At 40.9% G+C, this 20,308-nt stretch overlaps 2 protein-coding genes across 9 annotated transcripts in view; one reads left to right on the plus strand and one right to left on the minus strand.

The window, feature by feature from the left end:
- The window catches only part of LOC122884160 (WD repeat containing planar cell polarity effector), a 97,135-nt gene that overhangs the window by 1,117 nt on the left and 75,710 nt on the right, over positions 1–20,308 (plus strand). For 2 of the 8 annotated variants that reach the window (XM_044213618.1, XM_044213613.1), the window contains exon 1: positions 10,968–11,106. The exons of 3 other annotated variants lie outside the window; for them this stretch is intronic. The gene's annotated coding sequence lies outside the window, so the exon portion shown is untranslated. Of the gene's footprint in view, positions 1–10,417; positions 10,537–10,967; positions 11,107–20,308 lie in introns of those variants that run through there. 3 more of the 8 variants (XM_044213617.1, XM_044213615.1, XM_044213614.1) reach the window with 3 other exon arrangements.
- mdh1ab (malate dehydrogenase 1Ab, NAD (soluble)) lies at positions 499–10,366 on the minus strand. Its single transcript, XM_044213624.1, has 9 exons — positions 10,315–10,366; positions 9,639–9,737; positions 9,027–9,123; positions 6,804–6,979; positions 6,178–6,300; positions 5,892–6,068; positions 5,174–5,287; positions 1,433–1,522; positions 499–1,214 (listed from the first exon to the last, which is right to left on the minus strand). The coding sequence occupies exons 1-9, from the start codon at positions 10,315–10,317 to the stop codon at positions 1,092–1,094; spliced, it is 1,002 nt and encodes a 333-aa protein (XP_044069559.1). The 5' UTR covers positions 10,318–10,366; the 3' UTR covers positions 499–1,091.

The following is a 20,308-nucleotide window of genomic DNA, read 5'->3' on the forward strand; positions in this document are numbered from 1 at the left end:
ACATTAAGAAAACCTGGAAGTTTATCGATCCCTACTAATCTGATGCAGGTTGGTGAAAAGTGGGGTAAACCCTCGACAGGTCGTCAGCCTTGTACATTGTATTGGTTGTATTTGTAACTGCATTGCAAAATCCAAGACAAATTTTCCTACAGGGACAATAAAGTATATTCTATTCTTCTATCACAGGACTGATACAGAAAAACATTAACATTCATACCTACAGCCAAATTTTAGAGTCACTAATTCACCTAACATGCATGCCTTTGTGGGACTGTGGGAGGAAACCCAGACACCGGGAGAACACGGAGAACATCCACACAGTGTCCAACTGGCTGGCAAACTTGAAACCTGGACCTTCTTGCTATGAGGTGACAATACTAACCACTCAGCCCCTAAACCTAGAAGTATGGCAACTACATTGTGCCTATTTGTTTGTCTGTAAGATGACAAACACACTTGGAAAACAAATGTAAAAACATAAAAAAAAAAACACAACTACATTGTTTAATTTTTTTATTGTTTCAGCTTTAAAAAGGTTATCCTTTCCCGTGTTTGACGACTTAATGCATCATTGACTACATGTAACAACCATCCATGTTTCATTTACCCCCAGAGAAAAGTTATTGGAAAAAAAGCTGGTGGACTTTCAGTATATACTGTATAGTCAAGATGGAGTTATACTGTGTCACAGTGTACAGCGGCCCTGCTGTGGGTGTCTGGTGGCTACTGAAAAGGGGACTAATGCAGTGCAATCATTTATAGCCAAAGTAGACCTGGTTACCTTATCCCCCCAAACTGTAACAGCCAATCACTATCTCCATTTAGGATCTCCTTAGCTGCTGTACATTTTTGAAAGTGTGCACCTTAGCATAGCTAAAGCTATGGTGGCTATGTGCATAGGCTAATTTCTACACTGTAGCTTCCCAATGCACAAGTATAAATCCAACTTTACACTCAAACACTGACTCACTCTCTCTCAAACACACAGACACACAAAGTAATGCAGGGGTTGGTGGAGTGCTTTATCACAGGCGTGCATCTGGAGTTTTGGGGCGGTCTAAGTGCCGGTTGGGTGGCTTTGCAGGGTCTAGTCATACTCCCAGGAAAGCCACAGCTGTGTCTCTCTCCTCCATCAGCTCTGCTGCTGTGGCGTCCATCTTTGATTGGGAAAAGGTGTTGATGGGCAATCCCTCCACAATCTTCCAGGTCTTGTCCTGGGGAAACAGCATACTTTCATAAGTTTTGTATTTTGTAACATATGCTTACAAACCTTCATTTACAAATGTCCACTGATGACGGTACATCTCTTCTAAAACCAAAGCTGTTCATTGTTTCACATTTTGAGGACAAACTCAATGTAGTTTATTGCAAGCTATTAGCTGAATTCAAAACATACTGTAGGTATGGTACAGTAAGGTTAGATCAGTCTCACCTTGATCTGGACAGGGAATGAGTAGATGAGGTCATCTGGGACTCCATAGGAGTTGCCAGAGGAGTAAACACCCATGGAGATGAATTCACCCTGAAAAAAAATAAATAAAAAAAAATAAATAAGAGAGGAGAAACAGGATAAAACTGCATTTCAAATACAATGTTGCTTATTCAAGATATCACCAATGTTACAATGGATATTCAAAAATACAACACTAAACTCTAAATTTCACAGAGCCATATGTAACCTGTCGGAAATTAAAGTAACAAGACTTGACTTTCCCTTCTTCCACCACAAAGAGCATCAGAAGTACAAACAAGGACTGTATCTCACTTGTTAACCTCCTGGGTCCAGATACATTAAAGTCTGTGTATATTAATGACCAAAACTCTTGTGTGAGCACAAATGCACAAATATTAGGGGTGGGAAAAAAAATCGATATTGCAATATATTGTTGTGCTCTCTGTCGCAATAAATAATCGATACACTAACGCCCAATATCGATATTTTATTACAACACAAAATGATTAATTTACCCGTTGTCATTGTCACTGTCACTACCCAATATCTACCATTCTGTTTGCGGGGGCGCTGTTCGAGTAAATAGGGGTAAAGTGGCACAAACAGCGGCCGGTGAAGAACACAAGTTAACTAAACAACAGAGAATTGCAGAAAAAGAGAAGCGAGAAGAATGGCGGAAAACAATAAAAACTAATCAAAGACCCACCCGCTAGTTTCCACTCTAAAGTGTGGAGACACTTCGGGTTTTACGAGACAGTCGACGGAAAGGCACTGGATAAAAACTATGCAATCTGCAAGAACTGCTTTGCAAAGATAAAATATAACTGCAACACTACGAATCTGCAAATGCACCTCGTTCGCTATCACGGTGAACTACTCTCAGGTGATAATGAGGGTAAACCAAGTCAGCCGACAATCACTACTGCGTTCAAAGCAAAGCTCCCTTTGGGTCGCCGAGGGCACAGAGTATCACTAAGTCCATCGCCGAATTTATTTGTTGCAGGACCTTCGCCCTTACAGCGTGGTCGAGAATGATGGATTTTGCAGAATGTTGACAACACTGGAACCGAGATACGAGATACCGTAGTCGCGGCACTTTACAGACAAAGTCATCCCTGCATTGTATGCAGATACCAGAGCCAAAGTGGAGGGTGCGCTCCGGTCTGCTAAACGAGTTGCACTAACCTGTGATGGTTGGGCGTCAAGGGCCACCGAGTCCTTCGTAAACTATTACTGCCCACTTCATAGACGCGACAACTGGGATGCCCAAAGCTACGTCCTTCAGACTCGGGCTATGAATGACAGTCATACTGGCGCTCACATGGCAGAGGTGCTTAAGACGGCTGTAGACGAGTGGAAGCTCACCGAGAAAGAGCCAGCAGTGGTGACTGACAACGCAGCGAATATGTCCGTAGCTGTTGAGATTGCTGGATATCCACACGCTCGCTGTTTCGCTCATGTTTTGAATCTCGCGATAAACTGCCAAATGTCGCCGACTGCTCGGAGAATTAGGAGAATTTGCACATTCTTCCACAGGAGCACCTCAGCAGCTGAGGCACTGAAGAGGAACCAGAAGATGTTAGGCCTTCCGCACCACAAGCTGATAACTGATGTTGTTGTCCGCTGGAACAGTGCCTATGAGATGATCAGCCGGTTTCTTGAGCAACAGCCAGCTGTTACTGCTGCCCTCTTATCTCCAGAGGTAAGGCGTTTATTGTTTTGTTACTTAATTGCATATGATAACTGTAATGTGTTATAAAATATTATTGTTAACATGATATATATTTTGTTCCTTAGTGTAAAGTGCTTTTTCCTGACTTCTTGGTCTGGATTAATAAGGAATATGTGCATTATAAAGTTTAAACTTTTGACTTCATTCTGTTCTTTTCCTTCCTTCTTTAAAGGTCAGAAAGAATACCACTGACATCTCTACCCTGACTGATGGAGACATCAAGAATGCAGAAGAGGTTGTGAAAGCCCTCCATCCAATGCTGGTAGCAACAAAGAGCATGTGTGAGGAGAAAAGTCCAACTGTTTCCATCATTGCTCCTCTTCACGCCCAACTTCTGAGCAACACACTCAGCACAATTGAGGATGCCCCTCTCGTCAAGGACATAAAGTGTGCCATCCATGGAGACCTATCAAAGCGCTACATGTCTGCAGAGGAGAAAAACTTCCTCTACGTTGCCTCCGCCGCCTTAGACCCCAGGTTTAAGTCGATGCTCTTCTTTGTCGCCTTCAGAAGTGCAGGAGACGTATGCCATGGTTGTGTCCAAGGCTGCTGCCCTGATGGTAATTACAACTTGTAAAAACTGAACAGCAGTTACTTGGGTCATTGAAATTCTCATTGTATTTGTACCTTTTAAACTTTCAACTCTTGCACTGCTGGTAGAAAAATGTCATCCACACATCTAACCATGTGCAAAGATGTGTTAAATTTTAAAATGATTAGGGGCTGAGGATTTCTTGTTGTGATGAACATGTTATTTCATTAATAACAAAAATAACAATGAAGATGTGCCAAATGCTTTTTTGTCTTATAGGGAATGCAGATGTGGGAATGCAGTCTGATGGTAATGTAGAGGAGGAGGAAGCACTGAAGAGAGTGGTCCTGCTGATGACACCAGTGATGAGGACCGACCCACACACACCAAAAAAAAAGGAGATCCGCACTTGCAAACCTCCTTGGACAAACATTCCAGCATGCCAGATCTTACCTGACCCCATCATCATCACCTAACTCCAGGCTAAAAAGGAGGTTCAGCAATATCAAGAATCCTCACCTCTACCACTGTCAGATGAGCCGTTGGGTTGGTGGAAATCTGAGGCATGCAAGTACCCAACACCTTGCCAAGCTGGCCCAGAGGTACCTGTGTGTGCCAGGGACTAGCGTGCCATCAGAGAGAGAATCTTTTCTACCACCGGTGACATAATCTCTGCTCAGAGGTGTGCTCTTACATCTGAGCATGCTGATCAGTTAGTTTTCCTCAAGAAGAATATGCCTTGATGTGTCCACTGACGTTTACAGTAACTTACTACTGACGTTTCAGTATTATGGTTTACACATGTTAATGTTCATGTTGTTGTTGTAATGTTCATGCACTTTTATCTGTCTAGATGTACAGTGTTTACATATAATGACCAAAACTCTTGTGTGAGTTAAATGCAAAATATGCATATATACTTTTTCCCCCATCAGATTTATATATCGATGAAATTTTTTCCAATATATTCAATATCGCCAGTGATATTATCATATCCCCACATATTGCCACAGTTTCGTGAGGTACCTGTAAATATGTGATTTATGAAGCAGGCAAACTTGATTTTAACTTCCAAAGTTGGCCACAAGAAGATGTAGGCACACCCTTAATTTCAGCTAATTCACCACATTGTCGAGGTTTCCTAACAGTGCAAGAGATATTAATCATTGGAATACACTTATAATAAGCTTATACAACTATAATTTTAATTGCTAGGTGTGTTGACTACAAACAATTCTACGCACTCAGTGAAACTGACTAACCTAAAAAAAAAAAAAAAAAAATAGTGTTGCATATTAGATTCTCTTATTTTTCATTTTCACCTTGCCATATCTCAAAAAAATGGAGGGTTTTGCAAGTATAGTCTTTTCTATTGTTGATTCTGCCACTTCTTGGCAGAATGCAGCAACAGGCAGACATTCCCACATCATAACTACAGTATAAATATGGTGTTTACCTCAGGGGTGCCTGACCAGATGTCTCTCATGTGGTCACAGATGGCCTTGGCTGCAGACATGGCACTGGACAGCTTCCTGGCTTTGATGACAGCAGCACCTCTCTGCTGCACTGTCTGCAATAATAGAACATGAACCGTTGCTTGCAATGGCAGTTAATGGGAATGTGAGCTGAAGAGCTGAGCATATAAGGTTGGCTTGTGTTATTGAGGTGAGCAGCTAGTTTCGATTTTATTTGCCAAGGTTTTGAGATAAAGGCTGAAGTCTGAATTGTCTGCAGCAGTTATCTCTGGAATTTTGTCAGTGGTGCTAAAAGCATCAAAAAGTTACAAACTAACAGCAATTTGTGTTTCTGAAACAATGTCTTTGTCTTTTTCAGTCCTATGACAAGTGTTCAAAAACACATGAATAACAATCTGATTCAACAGCTTATCACTGATAAACTCTGCAGATGTTTTGTGACCAATGTTTGAGTCAATGTGCATTTGTTGAACTGACCAGGTTTAATTTTTTTCTTCAATTCTCTTGTCAAATATACCTCCTGCATTTGATTTTAGAAAATCCATCAAGAATTTTCTGTAAAATGTGAAAACATTTTCTTATACACTTCAGCAGACCTGTAAAGTATGATTTTCACATATTGTGCATTTTTTAATGACACAGGAACCGTGTCTAAATGCAAAATGTATCTCTCAGGCCAATAGATTACATTAAACTCACAGTGATGAAATCTCCTTTAAGCCAGGCATCATCCTTGACTGCATCAAAGCAGGCGAGCTCGCTACCAGACACGTTGACCATGCAGTGATGCACGTCTGGGTACTGGGTGGACGAGTGGTTGCCCCAGATGATCACATTCTTCACGTGGGTGGCAGGAACGCCACAGCGCATCGCCACCTACAGGAACAGCGCATGAAGGACAGAAAGCAAAATTCAGGTTTCACGATCATCTCGGACAAAGTGTGAATAGAACTGCAAGTACAAAAGAGAGTCTAAAGGAACGCACCTGAGAGCGAGCCCTGTTGTGGTCCAGACGGGTGAGGCAGGAGAAGTTCTCTTTGGGGATGGAGGGAGCAGACTTGGCTGCAATTAGACAGTTGGTATTCGCAGGGTTTCCCACAACCAGCACCTGAAAACACACACACAGACGCCAAGCACACACACTTTGAAATACAACCCGAGTGACTCTGATCTAACTCAATGCAAACACAGGAACAGAACTCATTATTATAACAGCTCACTATTGGTCCTATGTTCTTCCTTGGGATAGATTTGCTTGATTTAAAAGCTGCTGTAGGTTTTATATCTTATTCTTACCAGAGTGGAGCCACTATTGTTAAAAAAGCAAACTTGTAATATGCTTAATATCATAAAAAGGGACAAAAAAAAAAAATATGGTTAAGCATTAGAAAATAAATTGTAGTATGTTGCCATGTCTGCCAACATGAGGGCTCTGAACAATGGGAATCAACCTAGCAAAAGCACGGTAACAAAAAATGTTATAAATATAGGGAACATTTCTACATTCTTGATAACAGTGTAACACAAGCAACTTAGAAGCAGAATAGTTTCACTCAACAGCCTTCGACACAAGTAGAAAAGGAGGGGAGTGGACATGTCCTGTGTCATTACCTTGACAGTCTTCTTGGCGTACTTCTCTAGGGCTGATCCCTGGCTCTTGAAGATGGCCACGTTGGCTTTGAGCAGGTCCTTCCTCTCCATGCCCTCCTTCCTGGGCATGGAGCCAACCAAGATGGCTGCGTCCAGGTCCTTGAAGGCTACTTCTTCCTTGTCAGTGGGGACAATATCTGTGGAAAGATAAAGTTAATTACTGTGGCTGGTTGAATATGTTTATAAACTATTTATGATCCCTTGACATTTTCCATCTAAAAACAGTGCTTTGCCAGACCTCAACAGATTCATAGGTCACGATTTACTCCTTGCCAAAAAGAAACTTTAGGATTTGATGCTCAAGGTCTCAAAGTTTTGGCTGCAATTTAGTGATTTTACTAACTGACACGGTTTTTGTTCTTCAATGTTTATTTTTCAGAGGAAAATAACATTACAAAATCTAACGTCATTCTACAATCTCCAAGCCCTAAAAATACATTTTTGGGCAGGTTCCCACTTGACTGGAACCAAGTAGGTAGTGTATGTTAATAAGGATCCTTTGTGTAACTGGAGAGCTCATATTAGTGCTGTCTCTTGGCTAGGTCTCCACTGTAATACAGAAACATGTTATCAGTTGGAATTCCTAATGAAGGTTAACTGAACAATAAACTTGTTCATACACTTCCTACAACAATTACACACACACACACACAACTATACACACAATGTACACAGCTAGTCTTGTTTGTCCACGTGGTCTATCACCACAATGACAATTCCCATCTTAAATAGTTTGAAACCAAACGTAATGAAAGGTTTTTCATCCTTTCTAAATCATACACGCATACAATTTTGAGAAGTTTATGTTGGACACATCACATGTGTGACCAGTATTGTACTGTATGGCTGGGCCCATCTCAGTGCATGAAGCGTTGTCTTTGCAGCACAGTTGGTTAATACAGGGCCCCTCACTCCAAACAAAGCAAAGGACAGCACCAATTCAAAGGAAAAATTCCAGGTCACAATGGAGATGACACATAATGGCGCCTCACGACTGATGTCATGACAGAGGTTACAGTGATCACGCCGATAAACATAATGGAAAGTCCTAATGGTCTTAAAAATCTTACAGTGATGCATATTTGGTCCTCAGAGTAAAAGCATTTGATCAAATTTCCAAACCAAGGAAAATGTATCCGTCTTCTCCAACATTTAGGGGAGCTGCATAGCTGTCCGAAGCTGTTGGTGAATGACATTCTGGGATGTGTAGAAATATATTGTGCTGATTTAAAATAACAACAGGCTTCTTCAATGACCTCAACTGATTCAAAAATCTTGTGGCTCATTTTGTCTGTGATAACCGCATCACCTACAAAACTGCGCCTGCGCTGCAAAAAACAAGCTCTTTCAATTTACACTTAATTGAAAACAAGGAGATATAGTACAGCTGCAAGATGTATTGTTTGGGAGGCAGCAAATATAATAGTGTTTGTCCATCCAATACTGTGCATATTCAGTAATTTTAAACAGATGTTGTTATGCATGTACAATCCTTGATGTTGTGGCCAAATGGCGCAATTTGTGTAAAAAGAGTGATTGAGATCAGCCCTGGCTTCTTCCATTCAAAGTGTGTTTGCTCGGTAGCAATAAGCAGAACATTACATTAAACCTTTTGGAGATTTATTCTTCCCTGGGGCCCACCATGCAGAAGTTGTATGCGTTCATACAACTTCTGCATTTTGTATGTAAAGCACTTTAAATACAAGAGTCCACTACATCTTTACCCCATAATCTATGACACTGTGATATGTATCAAAAGAAGGACAATCATCTACAATACATTAATATTGTGTAAATGAACAGGAAATCAGAACCCTAAAACAGCAATATAATATACACTATATTATGAATCGATTTTAGTAACAGTGTCATCGTCTGTAGACACTACCTTTTCAAAAACAAACAGCAACATGTGCACATGTGCTATCATTAAAATGAAAAAAGGAAGCTACAGTATAAACTGGCAAAAGGCAGATGTCCTCCGAGCAAATCAAATATTTTCAAATTTATAATAATTCAGTTTAACTCCAAATGGCTTCTACAAAAACAGAAAATTGTAAAGTCCATAGTCTTCGTGTTAAAGATAAACTGTGATATTCGATAACAGTGTATCAATAATGTATACAGACAATATATCATGTTATTTTATAGTGTCAATTATTTGTCCCACCCTTAAATAGTTACCTCTCAGAAGTGGGAGAGCACAGTCCTGCAGCTCCATGACAACACCCTCCAGGACTGGCAACATGGGCGTAATGTCCAAAAGGAGCAAGATGACTGGCTGACAGAAGGAGGAGGGAAGGAAGTAGGCAGTGGTATGAAATGAATAAAACATGCTGAACTGAATTTAAATGCACTTATAAAAAAAAAAAAAAAAAAAAAAAAAAAAAAAATCACAATTCCCATGTATAATGACATGACCGTGGGGGACTTAGCTGTCTCTGGAACAGAGTGTGAAGGCCCCAGCCATGTGGCTCACTGACTGTCATGTGCCAAATGGATCAAGCGGTTTAAAAGTTGGGCTAAGACTGTTGGCACAAGATCCATTTCACCGACTTCAAGGACAATCCTGGCTCGTCCCAGGGCACATGCACGAGCAAGTGCAATCTGATCAATTCCCACATGGACAACATGTGTTCAATGTCACCCCCAGATATGACCTGGAAAACTTATTATTCACAGCTGTTTACTGGGGGTTGTCAGTGTCCTAGTATGTCTTGAGACACTGCCCTTACACTGCCTAATGAGATAAGGGAATTGAGTGTGTTATGCGAGCAAGACAAAGCCGTTCTTTACCTGATCTTTGCCAAAGACATCTCCCTTGGCAATGCTGAACAACAGGGAATAGGCAATTTGCCCAGCAGCGCCAGTCACCAGAACTCTAATAGGCTCAGACTGCAAGACACAAGGCAAACAACACTGCTGTTAGTACCATTAGCATTGATTTCACAAAGAGGACAGGTATGAAAGTGACATTTTAATTGTCCAGTGCAAGTGGGCTGGGTGTCTATTCTTGTCAACAGGATTTACTTAAGCAAGGGGGGTCAGTTCAAAAATAGACTATGTGCCTTCCATACAGGACTCACTGTTACATAACAAAGTCAGGCTATACTTATCAAGTTCATCGCCATCTTTACCATTCACTCAACAGCATTCATTCAATCCCACAAAATTACCAAAAACTAGCCAAGTTGCAGATTACAAAAGCATCACATGAATATGACATAAGGACTGACTTAATTTTTAAAGAAAATAAACGTATGAGTCCTAAGTGGTTGGTCACGTCATGCCGCGAGCCAGACTAACGTTACTGTACAAGAATCGTTAAATTCAGTTTGCATAGCTAACGTTGACGAACTTAGCAAAACTTTGTGAACTGCTTATTGGATCACTTGGAATAACCGCGGTTTTATCTGCGTTAAAATTTATTCTTGAAAAACGAATAACCGATACATTTGCTGGCTCTACTCACCATATTCACACGTTAGCTTGGACTGATCTCTCTCCCCACTTTCAGCTCAACCCGGAGGTCACTCCTATTTAAGTCGTCAGTTGATCACGACACTTGTAACAGTCTGACGGCAGATTGAAGATCCAGGAAACTAGTTTTTTGATGGTTAATGTAGTCCTTTACTAAAAGAACGAACTAGTCAACAAGTTATACCGTGGATAGTTAAAAGAAACGTCGCTATCGGTAATACTACTTTTACCTAGACTGTACAAACAGGCTTCTACAGGATATTGCTATTTTTTGAGCAAGCTGGTTGCATTAAAGGATCGCTAATGAGCTAGCTGGTTAGCATAGCCTGTAAAGTACCGCTTGTTGTTGCTTAGCGACCTGTATCCAGCGGCAGCAAAGAGCCAGCTAGCATCGAGAGTACAGTTTGTTAGTTACTTTAGCTTAGCTACTCATTAGGGAGATAGACAGGAGACCAACGGGTGTATTTAGGTGGGCCGCACAGCGACAAATGGCGTTAATAACATAAGTTATCAATATGAAATTAAACTGGTTGAGTGTAAACGTTTTCAGCGCAAAGTAGGTTGTAGTTAAGTTTGGATAATGCTAACTACCCGGAGCGAACAGCGACTGGCGTTCACGTGTCAACCTAATTAAACGACAATGGCTAATTATAAATGTTTGCAGTGAAAGTCATGTTTTGAGTTTTGTAATCACCGTTAATGTTAAGTTTAAAAACAACTGAAGCTGAGCAGCCTAGGAGCGAGCACGAAAACCTTTGCAGTTTTCGTCACTGAAGCAATCAAGGTAAATTGATGATAGTAAGCTGTCCCATCATCTTCTCCCCCTCTCTTTCTGTCTTCTCCCACGCTTTGTATCTGTGTGTGTGAGACTGCGTGGTGTTTATCAGTCAAACATAGGATACCCGTCTTGATTTAATTTAAATGCTTCTTGCTTGAACGTTTTATGTTTGGCTCTAAAGCTGGTGATCTTTTTTTAAAAGGTGAACAAATAACCAGAGGCATCGGGTCTTCAGATACAGAATGACTATATGAAGCATTTTATAATAGCCTTACTAAGTGAAAGACTTCCAGTATTTCGTTATTGTTCCATCACTGTTAAATTGTGCTTTTACCTTGGATATGTAATGAATCCACTGCATGCATCACAAAATCAGTTTGCACAGCAAGATAATCAAGATTTTGATCTGTTGTTTTCAAAGCAGTCTCCTCATCTTTGGTTCCTACAGCAAGGGAGGCGTAAAGTGTTTCTTTCTACTATCTTGTTTTGAGTTGAGAGGACCCCTATAGAGGCCCAGTGTTAGGTGAGCATGGTTATCAATATTTCATGGCCTCATTACAGGCTCATTACACGACTTGAACAAAAGGAGAGGAGATGGTGTTACACCTGGCTGGCATCAGACTGTGGTCTCACTGTAGGCTAGCTTGGCTGACTGTCTGCAGGGTTAGAAAACTACCAAATTATATTATTATTATTGTTATTGTTATTAAGTGTTGGTGGTTGTGGCATGGCATCATTTTCTATATTGGTTCCATTTTTGACTTTTGTGTTGTCTGTGTAGCGACAATATTTGAGGGTATTTGTAGACAACAAGGCTGTGTAGTCAGATTGACAAATAAAACAATAATAGTTGCACAAATCTGGAGTCTAGAGTTGTTAGACGTTTTGAGTTGTGTCCAACAATTTCTGTAACTTTCCAAAACCCACAATCTGACAAGCATGCCCACTCCATGCAACGATTAGCTGGTTGTACTCAATCTCTAAACTGTTCGCCTTTATTCCCAATTGCCCCCTTCTATGACGGCAGGCTTTTCACCCTGTCTTCAATAGACTACTTCATTAAGAGTTTAATTTTTTAAATCTCACACAACATACCCATAGTTTATATTAAGCAATGTCTGATGGCACCAATAGTCATACCTAAAACATTATCGTATTGTCACATTGAAGTCCAAATAAAACAACATATACAGTTTCCATCCTTAATTTAATCAATTTCTTGAAACACAGGCGACTGTAAGACATTATTTAAAAGTGAACAGTTTACTGTTTTTCTTCTTTTTTTTTTCTATACTGCAAAAAGTTTGATAGCATGCAGTTTGATGGAACACAGTTAAAAAGTAAATGTTTAGCCTTACAAGGTAATAAGTTGAATTTGGTTTTCAATGACAGTGTTGCGGTGAAAACCATGTTGGTAGAGTGCTGGACTGGTCAGGATCAGTTGTTTTCTTATTTTCTGCTATGTGAAAGATCTATAAGAATAATAATAATAATATTTTCCTTTTTGTCCAACATCCCGCTGTTGTGTCTCTCATACTAATGACACAAAATGAAGCAGTGTCAGCACCAGTTCTCCATCCAAAGCCCAAAATTGTCCTTGCTCTTCGTGTCTCCACCTGCCAGTGACAGGGGCTGACACGGATGCTTCCCTTCTCAAAAGCGTCTGCGTGTAAAAGCCTGATTCAGAGCTGTTTGAAGCAGCTGCCACAGCCTGGCAGTGTTCCTCTCAGCTCCAGTTACATTTTTACCCCTCTGTGTGGTATGTGCTTGTGTCTGTCATGGGTGTCAATCTGGGGCAAACAGGTGCTCACAGCTGTCTGCTGGCTGGCATAGTGCGGTATGATCACACTGTGGGTATATTATATTGATCGGAAGGGCCTTGAAATATGCTGTGGTCTACTATTGATGATCCAGTTTTTTGTTTAACAACAATGCTTGTTTATAGCTAGCAGTTAGCTAGTAAAATGCTAATCTAAGGTAGTATCAGTTAAACATTACCTGTGTTTTGCTTGTATGTGGTGCTTTTTCTCCATGCAACCAAGTTACTCAATGAAGGTTGCCATGTCAATGAAATCCTGATAAAGTAATGGATTAAATGGATTTAAATGCTTACCAGGCTTTTTAAAGCTACACTAATCAATATTCTTACATTAAAAATTTCAAATGACAGTGTTCCTCCTAGTGACGAGCCCACAGAGAATTATCAACTCTGCAGTTCCCCTCAGCTCTATGGAGTGTTTTAGTGTCTTTTAACTTATTATTTTGGTTTTACGGCCTGCAACTTTCCTGTTTGGTTCACTCTCATCAACCTTGTTTCCAGCTGGTGAAAATAGTGGAGCATTTAGCATCTTAGGAGCCGGATATTTCCCTCAGAAGCTGGTGGAGACCAATACAGAACTATAAGAAGAGTGAAAATTGGACTTCATCAGGTGGTCAGAAACATAGCTCCAAATGAATGATAATGTTGCTCCATGTCTGCTGGATGTTTAAATAGGCTCTTTGCTAACACGTTTGCGACAACAACTTTATAAGGTGATAATATGTCAAAGTGGCCAAAAGAATTTTTAATGCTGCTTAAAATTTAATTAATAAAATTTTATTTTAAATGAGGATCCATACTATGATAACAACTATAGGTATAGGGAATATGGAGGAACATTTCTGGAATAGTTTGGACAAAACTAAGAATGCTATTGTAAGACTGAAAACAAAATATTCAGCTCATGTATTGATTGTATTATGTATTTCACTGTGCCGCTGGAAAATTCTAATCTCAAGTTTATGGTTATGGAAAAGTTTTAGATTTAAATGCTGGAATTAAATTGCAAAGTAAATGTGGGAACCCCTCAAAAGGTCGGTCTAGAGGAGCAGAAGTTTTCTGTCACAAAATGTAGAACTGATGCCACCTGTCAGAAGTGAGATATCAGGAAGAGAAACACCTACGAGTGAGGGAAGATTAAAAGAACACTGCGACTTTGAGGTTAATCTTTTGTTAAAGTAATTTGAGTGCATCACATTTTATCCTGTTTTAATTTCTTATGATGTGTGGGACCAGTTGATCACTCTTAGTACTTCTCTTTATAGCTGCTATGACATTACAAGACAAACAACTGTAGGGCACTTAATCTTTATATAGATAGTTATATGTTGCTCACTGTACTTATATTTCTGTGGTGCCATTTTACTTATGTTGGGGTGCTTTCACATGTTGGTGAAGTTCTTGAAGTTATCAGTAGATCAATTTGTTATTAAGATAAATTCCGCGCATTTACTCTATTGCATGATTACGGAGTTTGTGCTTCTGGTTGTTGCGCAACTAGAAACAGCCCCACCTTTGTGTTCTCAGAATTTACTGTGCTTGCTTCAGTGCATTCTAACACTTAAGCAAATTGTCAATAAACTTGTTTTAGACCACCTTAAAAGCACAGAGATCCACTACAAACAGAACACACAGAGGTCAGACTCCTGCCGCTTATTTTAGATTTATAGAAATTAAAGCATTGCTAATGCTGTACCTGGTTAAGTTCATGGTAAATAATTGTCTTTATTTCTCTCCATCTCTGTGCTGATTGAGTCCCTAATGCACTTATTCATATCTAAACTTATTCAAATGTCCTAGCTGAGGGAAATGAACAATGGGATTCTCTCTCAAAAACCTCTTGTGCATTAATATTTTATGAAAGCACCAATCATCCTCCAAATTTTGCCTATTTTATCAACTTATCAGCTGTATTGATGCATCTGGTTCTAGCTGCATTAGTTGAAGGCGATGCCATATTTTTGAGAGCCCAAACTGAGCTTCATATCTGGGATTGGATCTGCTGATTTAGGGCAATGCTTGCTCTGTCGGAATATTGTTTGTCTTTGAAATATTCATTAGCCTTTCAGTGCGCTCTGCATCAGGTGTAGCCATGAACGATCATATCTGTTAAAATCACCTAAAATCCCCTAAAGTTTTTAATAAAAGGACTTGTGACAGTTATGACTTTACATAAGCGCACATTTGAAAGAGTCTGTTGTTGTTGTAACTGTTATTTGACAAGTTAGACTCCAGTGTTTATTTTCTTTTCTGGCAGTCTCCACAGACAGGTTGACGAGGGGATTAGGCATACTTCGTCTTGGTATAAAGGAAATCAGAATGAAACCAAAAACAGCCGCGGCACACATGATAATATCTGGTGCCAGTGTGCCATGCCGGCCTGATCCTCTGTGTGTGTGCTGTGAAAACAATCGGCATTGTGGGTGTTTTGTCCCACCCACCAGGCGAAACCTGGAGCCCCACAGAAGCGAGGGGAGCGTTTACACATGGACAAATCCTAAGATACACACATGCATACACTTATACAGATGGAGTGTGAATATGCTCAAAGCTCAGCAATGCCTGGATTTTACGAATACACATACACGTGCACACATACAGAGTACACTGTCACGCTCATAGCTGTGAAAATCTTGATAAGTGCATGACAGCATGAACAGCAGCACGTCTCTCTCTCTGCACAGTGTCTGTCTCCTCTGCTGACCCCTCACTCTGTCCATTGTCCACTCCATCTCCTCCTCATCTTTTGTTCCCTCGTCATTTCACCTCCCTCATCTCCACCCTTTCTCCCCTCTTCTACTTTATCTCCTCCTATTCTGCTCCTCCACTTGTCTCCGCAGAGTGCACCTGAGTGACCCTGTTACGTTGGCAGCTGGAAGGCAGATAGTCAGCACACCCACCAGCCTCAATATCGCCCTCTTATCTGCCTTGCTAGACCAAATAACCCTCACAGTGTACCAGCAGACACTGGGAGATAGCAGGTTGCATTCACATGAGCGTACCCACATAAATACATAATCAACACACGAACACAGCAGATAATTATATCATTGTCACGGCTATCTCCCATCATATTCAACTTCTATATCCCTGTGCCATCTCCCTGTTTACTTTGTGGCATATCTGTGTCTCAGCAGTGTCATGTTCCTGTCTTAGATTAGTTGATGAAGCTTTAGATCAGATGGAGCAGATGATTTTTCTTCCTTTTTTTTTTTTTTTTTTTTTTTTTACCTACGCTGTAATACAGACAGTAGCTGTGTTTAAAATGAACCTGCGTGGCCCTGTCCTGTCACTTGCGATTATTTGCAGTAACCATAATAATACACTAGGTGTCAGTGTATGGCTGTAGTTAACCATAGTCTTTCTTGGATGTCACCTTACGTAGTACTTGGATTTGTAGTGAAGAGTCTCCAAAAACACTTGTTGCTGCAGCAGTAGTCTTGCCTTTAACGACAGGGCTTATGACTGGAAGGTTGTCAGTTCAAATTCTCTCACTGAAATTTGGTAACTATATGAAACCGAGTGATTTTGACACCCTTTTGCTTTGTTCAACAAAAATGTTAATGGTACAGTACATATTGAGTGGGCTCCTAAGCTTTTTGCAAGGCTAAACTCACTACTGTCATATTGACTTAAAACCTAAAGCACCTTTTCCTCAGATATGGGAACAGTTCTAATCTCTGTAAATTTGCTTGCTCACGTCCTAAACATATTATATATAATGTAGAAATCTCATCCAAGGCTTCAGTGGGAACATAAGTAGCAGTGTTCTCTATCTATGATGATAGCCACTAAAGTGAACCTGTGTGTGTGTGTGTGTGTGTGGTGTAACAATTTAAGCAGAAACACTTTTCAAAGCAGAAGTTACAAAGTGCTCTACAGGAAAAAGGAAATGGAAAAAGGGCAGAGGAAGAGACAATAAAGTGAAAAAGATAAGTGCAACAATGGAGTGTGTTTGTGCTATTGAAAATCATAGGGAAAGAAAGAAATCACCTGGCACATGTAAACCTTCGTGCCTCCCTTTTGAAGGTATTTCTGAGATGCTTAACATGACAGCAGTCCAGCTGGGGAAATAGTTATCAGCAAAAAATGTTCTTCTTGCTTTCAAGAAGTTCATCTGTCTTTGAGCCCATTATTAACGCAGCTTTTGTGAGAATTTGTGTGCTACCACTCATTGAAAGCCTAATCTATCTGGAACTGTCATGTCATGTGGAAACAGACTTCACACAAAACGTCTATCCCTAGCAGACCTACTGTATGTATAAACCAAATTCTTACCCAGATAGATGAATGGTGTGGTCTTTATTCATTGCTATTTAATTCCTGTATGAGTTACATCTAATCATTCAACATATATGACGTACCTTTTTTAATAATTTTCATTGTATACTGAAAGATATCTTTCCAAGCCCCATTTATGTTTTACATTAAGCAGAGCACATTTTCCAAATAACCCTTTGCTGAGCTGAAATATCATGAATTGGTTGCTTCCAGAAATAGCCTGCAGATCCATTTGAGCTGTTGTTATTGTGTGGCTTTGGCACTTTTAGGACAAGGCCTGGAGGCGTACGAATGTTTCCAATCTGCTTTGATGTACCTACTACCTCTGAGTTTCTCTCTCACTGTCTGTGATTGAAACCGGAGAAGGACTTTGTTTCTAGCCAAGTATTGACTTGCTGTGGAGAAAAAGACAACCAAGCCCTTAATCAGAAATAACACAGACCTCTGCAAACACACCAACTAACTTCTTGGCACTGATGCAGAACTATTCAATTAAATCTCATTATATACACACACCGGGCCATCCTCGGAGGTATGTTTCCACCTTTGAGCGAGCCTCAACCACACTCTGCCACTCTCTCTCTCCCTCTTTCTCCCTGAGGTGTTTGCATAGGGAAATGGTCCGTGAAATAGGTTTGATGGAATCAAACTCCATATTAAGACAAATACATATTTCATAGCAGTTGATGTAATGATTGATGGGGCCGTGTCTTCATTTCCTCTGTGCGTCACCGCCGAAGAAGATCTTTATCAGAAACAGTAATATGAAGGATCATGGCTCGGCTTGTTTCAGAGAGGAGAGTGGAGTTGTTCGCTTGTCGTGTTAAGACTTTGAATGATTCTTGGTGTGAGTGTCTTTATGTGTAAATAATGAAAGTGTGTGAGAATGGCCTTGTGTGCTTATCTTGATAGTGGCCACAAGGGGTCACCATACTGCCACATGTTGATGTTCTGCCTCTGTCCTAACTGAAAGCTCACTCTCCATTCCCTCTGCTGTTGACAGCAACAAACAGACTTTTTAAAAACTCACCGAAGGATGACCAAAAATGTGGCAGCAACAGTGTCCTGGTTCCACAGCCAGTTGATGTGGCAGCAAACTCACATCAGGAGAGGGTGGAAGGTGGTTCATGTTTTTTATCAATGCAACTGTTGTTTTAGCATAACAACGCTGGCTAACAAACCCTTCCTGACCCACCCCACCTAACCCACTCACACCACCTTTCATTAACCTCAAAACCCAAATCCATCCAACTGGACCAGTGACGGCAACTCTGCCGATGCTGGCGGTCACACCCCTCTGCACAGCCATAATGGGCCGTGGCACAATTGGGGGCCACGTAACCAACAACATTCCCGGGTCCTTCCAAGAGGCCGGTTGCCTGCAGGTCACCAGCAACACCGCTTGTTGTTTGTCTGCAGTCACTAAAAGGAAAGAATGTTTTCCCCCACAACATGGCTGTGTGGGGATTAAGACCCATTCTGAGTGGCCCCGGGTCGTGCAGCAGATGTTAGCCAGGATAGCGCGCGTTGCCGTGCCGACAGTGAGCCGGAGGGATCGGCCCGCCCAGACGACGTTAAGCCTATGTACATGTATGGGAGAGGTTTGGGGGGGGGGTGAGCCAGTGAAGGGCCTGTCACACATTAAAAATGACAGCGGTGGGAAATTTGTCACAGTGGTCACACACTAATTCATCTACACTGTCTCTGATCGTCATCACACACACATGCACTCATACATGGAAGGCTGATGAGCTTTACACGGCTAGTCTCTTGCTGGTTTGTGTTTTAAGTGTTTTCACACGCTTGTGGGTCAGATTGAGATTGTGTGACATTAGGACATGATGTATGCAAGAGTTGTTTAGGCCCAGACCCCTCAGTATCTGCTTGGTGGGTGGTCATTATTACTAAAATATCTTTATTATATCTGATTAGCATTGTTTCTTGACATATGCAGACTACATTAGGTACAATACGCACATTAAAAACATATACTCGTGTGGTCGGACGGGCTTCAGGGCAGCCTGTAAGGTGTGAGTTTTACAATATCAACACATGTACGCTTTTAAGCCAACAGTTGCACATCATCTGTCAAAATCACTTCGCCTGTGTGAGCAATGACTTTTCCCCTCCCAGATGGTGATTTAATGTGATGTGTTGTTTTAACTGCTAAGCTCTCAAGTGCTTGTCACACAGAGCCTCTAATGACGACTACTAAATGTACAGATGGCAAGTGAAAGAAAAATCACGGGACACTGTAAATATGGCACCAGCCTTTGGGTACGATTCTGTTGTATTTAAAGTATTGATTTCACTTTTTAAATTTGTATACAAAGTGAAATGGGCAGAATTACAAGAAACAATAGTAAGACATCTGTTTGTCAGTCACAGCAGCTGGACAGTAGATGTAATAAAATATTCCTTATTAATACAGATGTACAATGATGGGTGAGAATAAATACAAGAAAGGAAGAGAAATGCGTTGGATAATAACAAATCTTGAATATGTCCATTTTGAATAGTAATTTTTAGCCCCAGTTTTGCATTTTGTTCTTATTTCCTACAGTCAACTAACCATTTACCTAAATGCAGTGTTTGAATTGGCACGGGGTACTGTAAGGTTGTATGGTCGTTTGATGTGAAAGATGAGCCTGTTCTCTTCACGTCAGACAGGTCTAACCGCAGGGTGAATGTGTTTAACATGGGGCCCAGTGCAGGCCCCTGTGGTACTCGAAACCATCAGGCTCAATGGAAAGAGGATACAGGGTCTGACAAGACATGACTTGACCCAGCAGTAGAGGCAGAGTCCCGCTATTGTCCTGAATAAACAGCAGAAATCAGTGTTGTAGAATTTCCCCTTCATGCGTGCGTGTGTGTGTGTGTTTTCACACATGGCTGGGTGTTTGGGCTTTCTGACAGATGGAGTATAGCGAGATGTGTGTGTGCATGCATGTGCGTGTGCACAATTGTCTTATTTCGTGCTTCCATTCTGCTGATTTCAAACCTCAGCAGCAGCTTGGCTGACCCCTTACTGCAGGCGACAAATAACCAGACTCCACCATGATTGGAAGAACTTTTCCCCAATGTGTCTCCTGACATTGTAGAAGTACA

Source organism: Siniperca chuatsi, linkage group LG11 (assembly GCF_020085105.1).
Source record: "Siniperca chuatsi isolate FFG_IHB_CAS linkage group LG11, ASM2008510v1, whole genome shotgun sequence".
Taxonomy (NCBI): Eukaryota; Metazoa; Chordata; class Actinopteri; order Centrarchiformes; family Sinipercidae; genus Siniperca; species Siniperca chuatsi.

What these genes read in the sequence shown, in the direction of transcription:
- mdh1ab (XM_044213624.1), bottom strand. An exon ending in ATGTCTTTGGCAAAGATCAG is followed by an intron (nt 9,124 to 9,638) that starts GTAAAGAACGGC and finishes TCCTTCTGTCAG; the next exon opens with CCAGTCATCTTGCTCCTTTT. An exon ending in TTAAAGGAGATTTCATCACT is followed by an intron (nt 5,288 to 5,891) that starts GTGAGTTTAATG and finishes CTATTATTGCAG; the next exon opens with ACAGTGCAGCAGAGAGGTGC.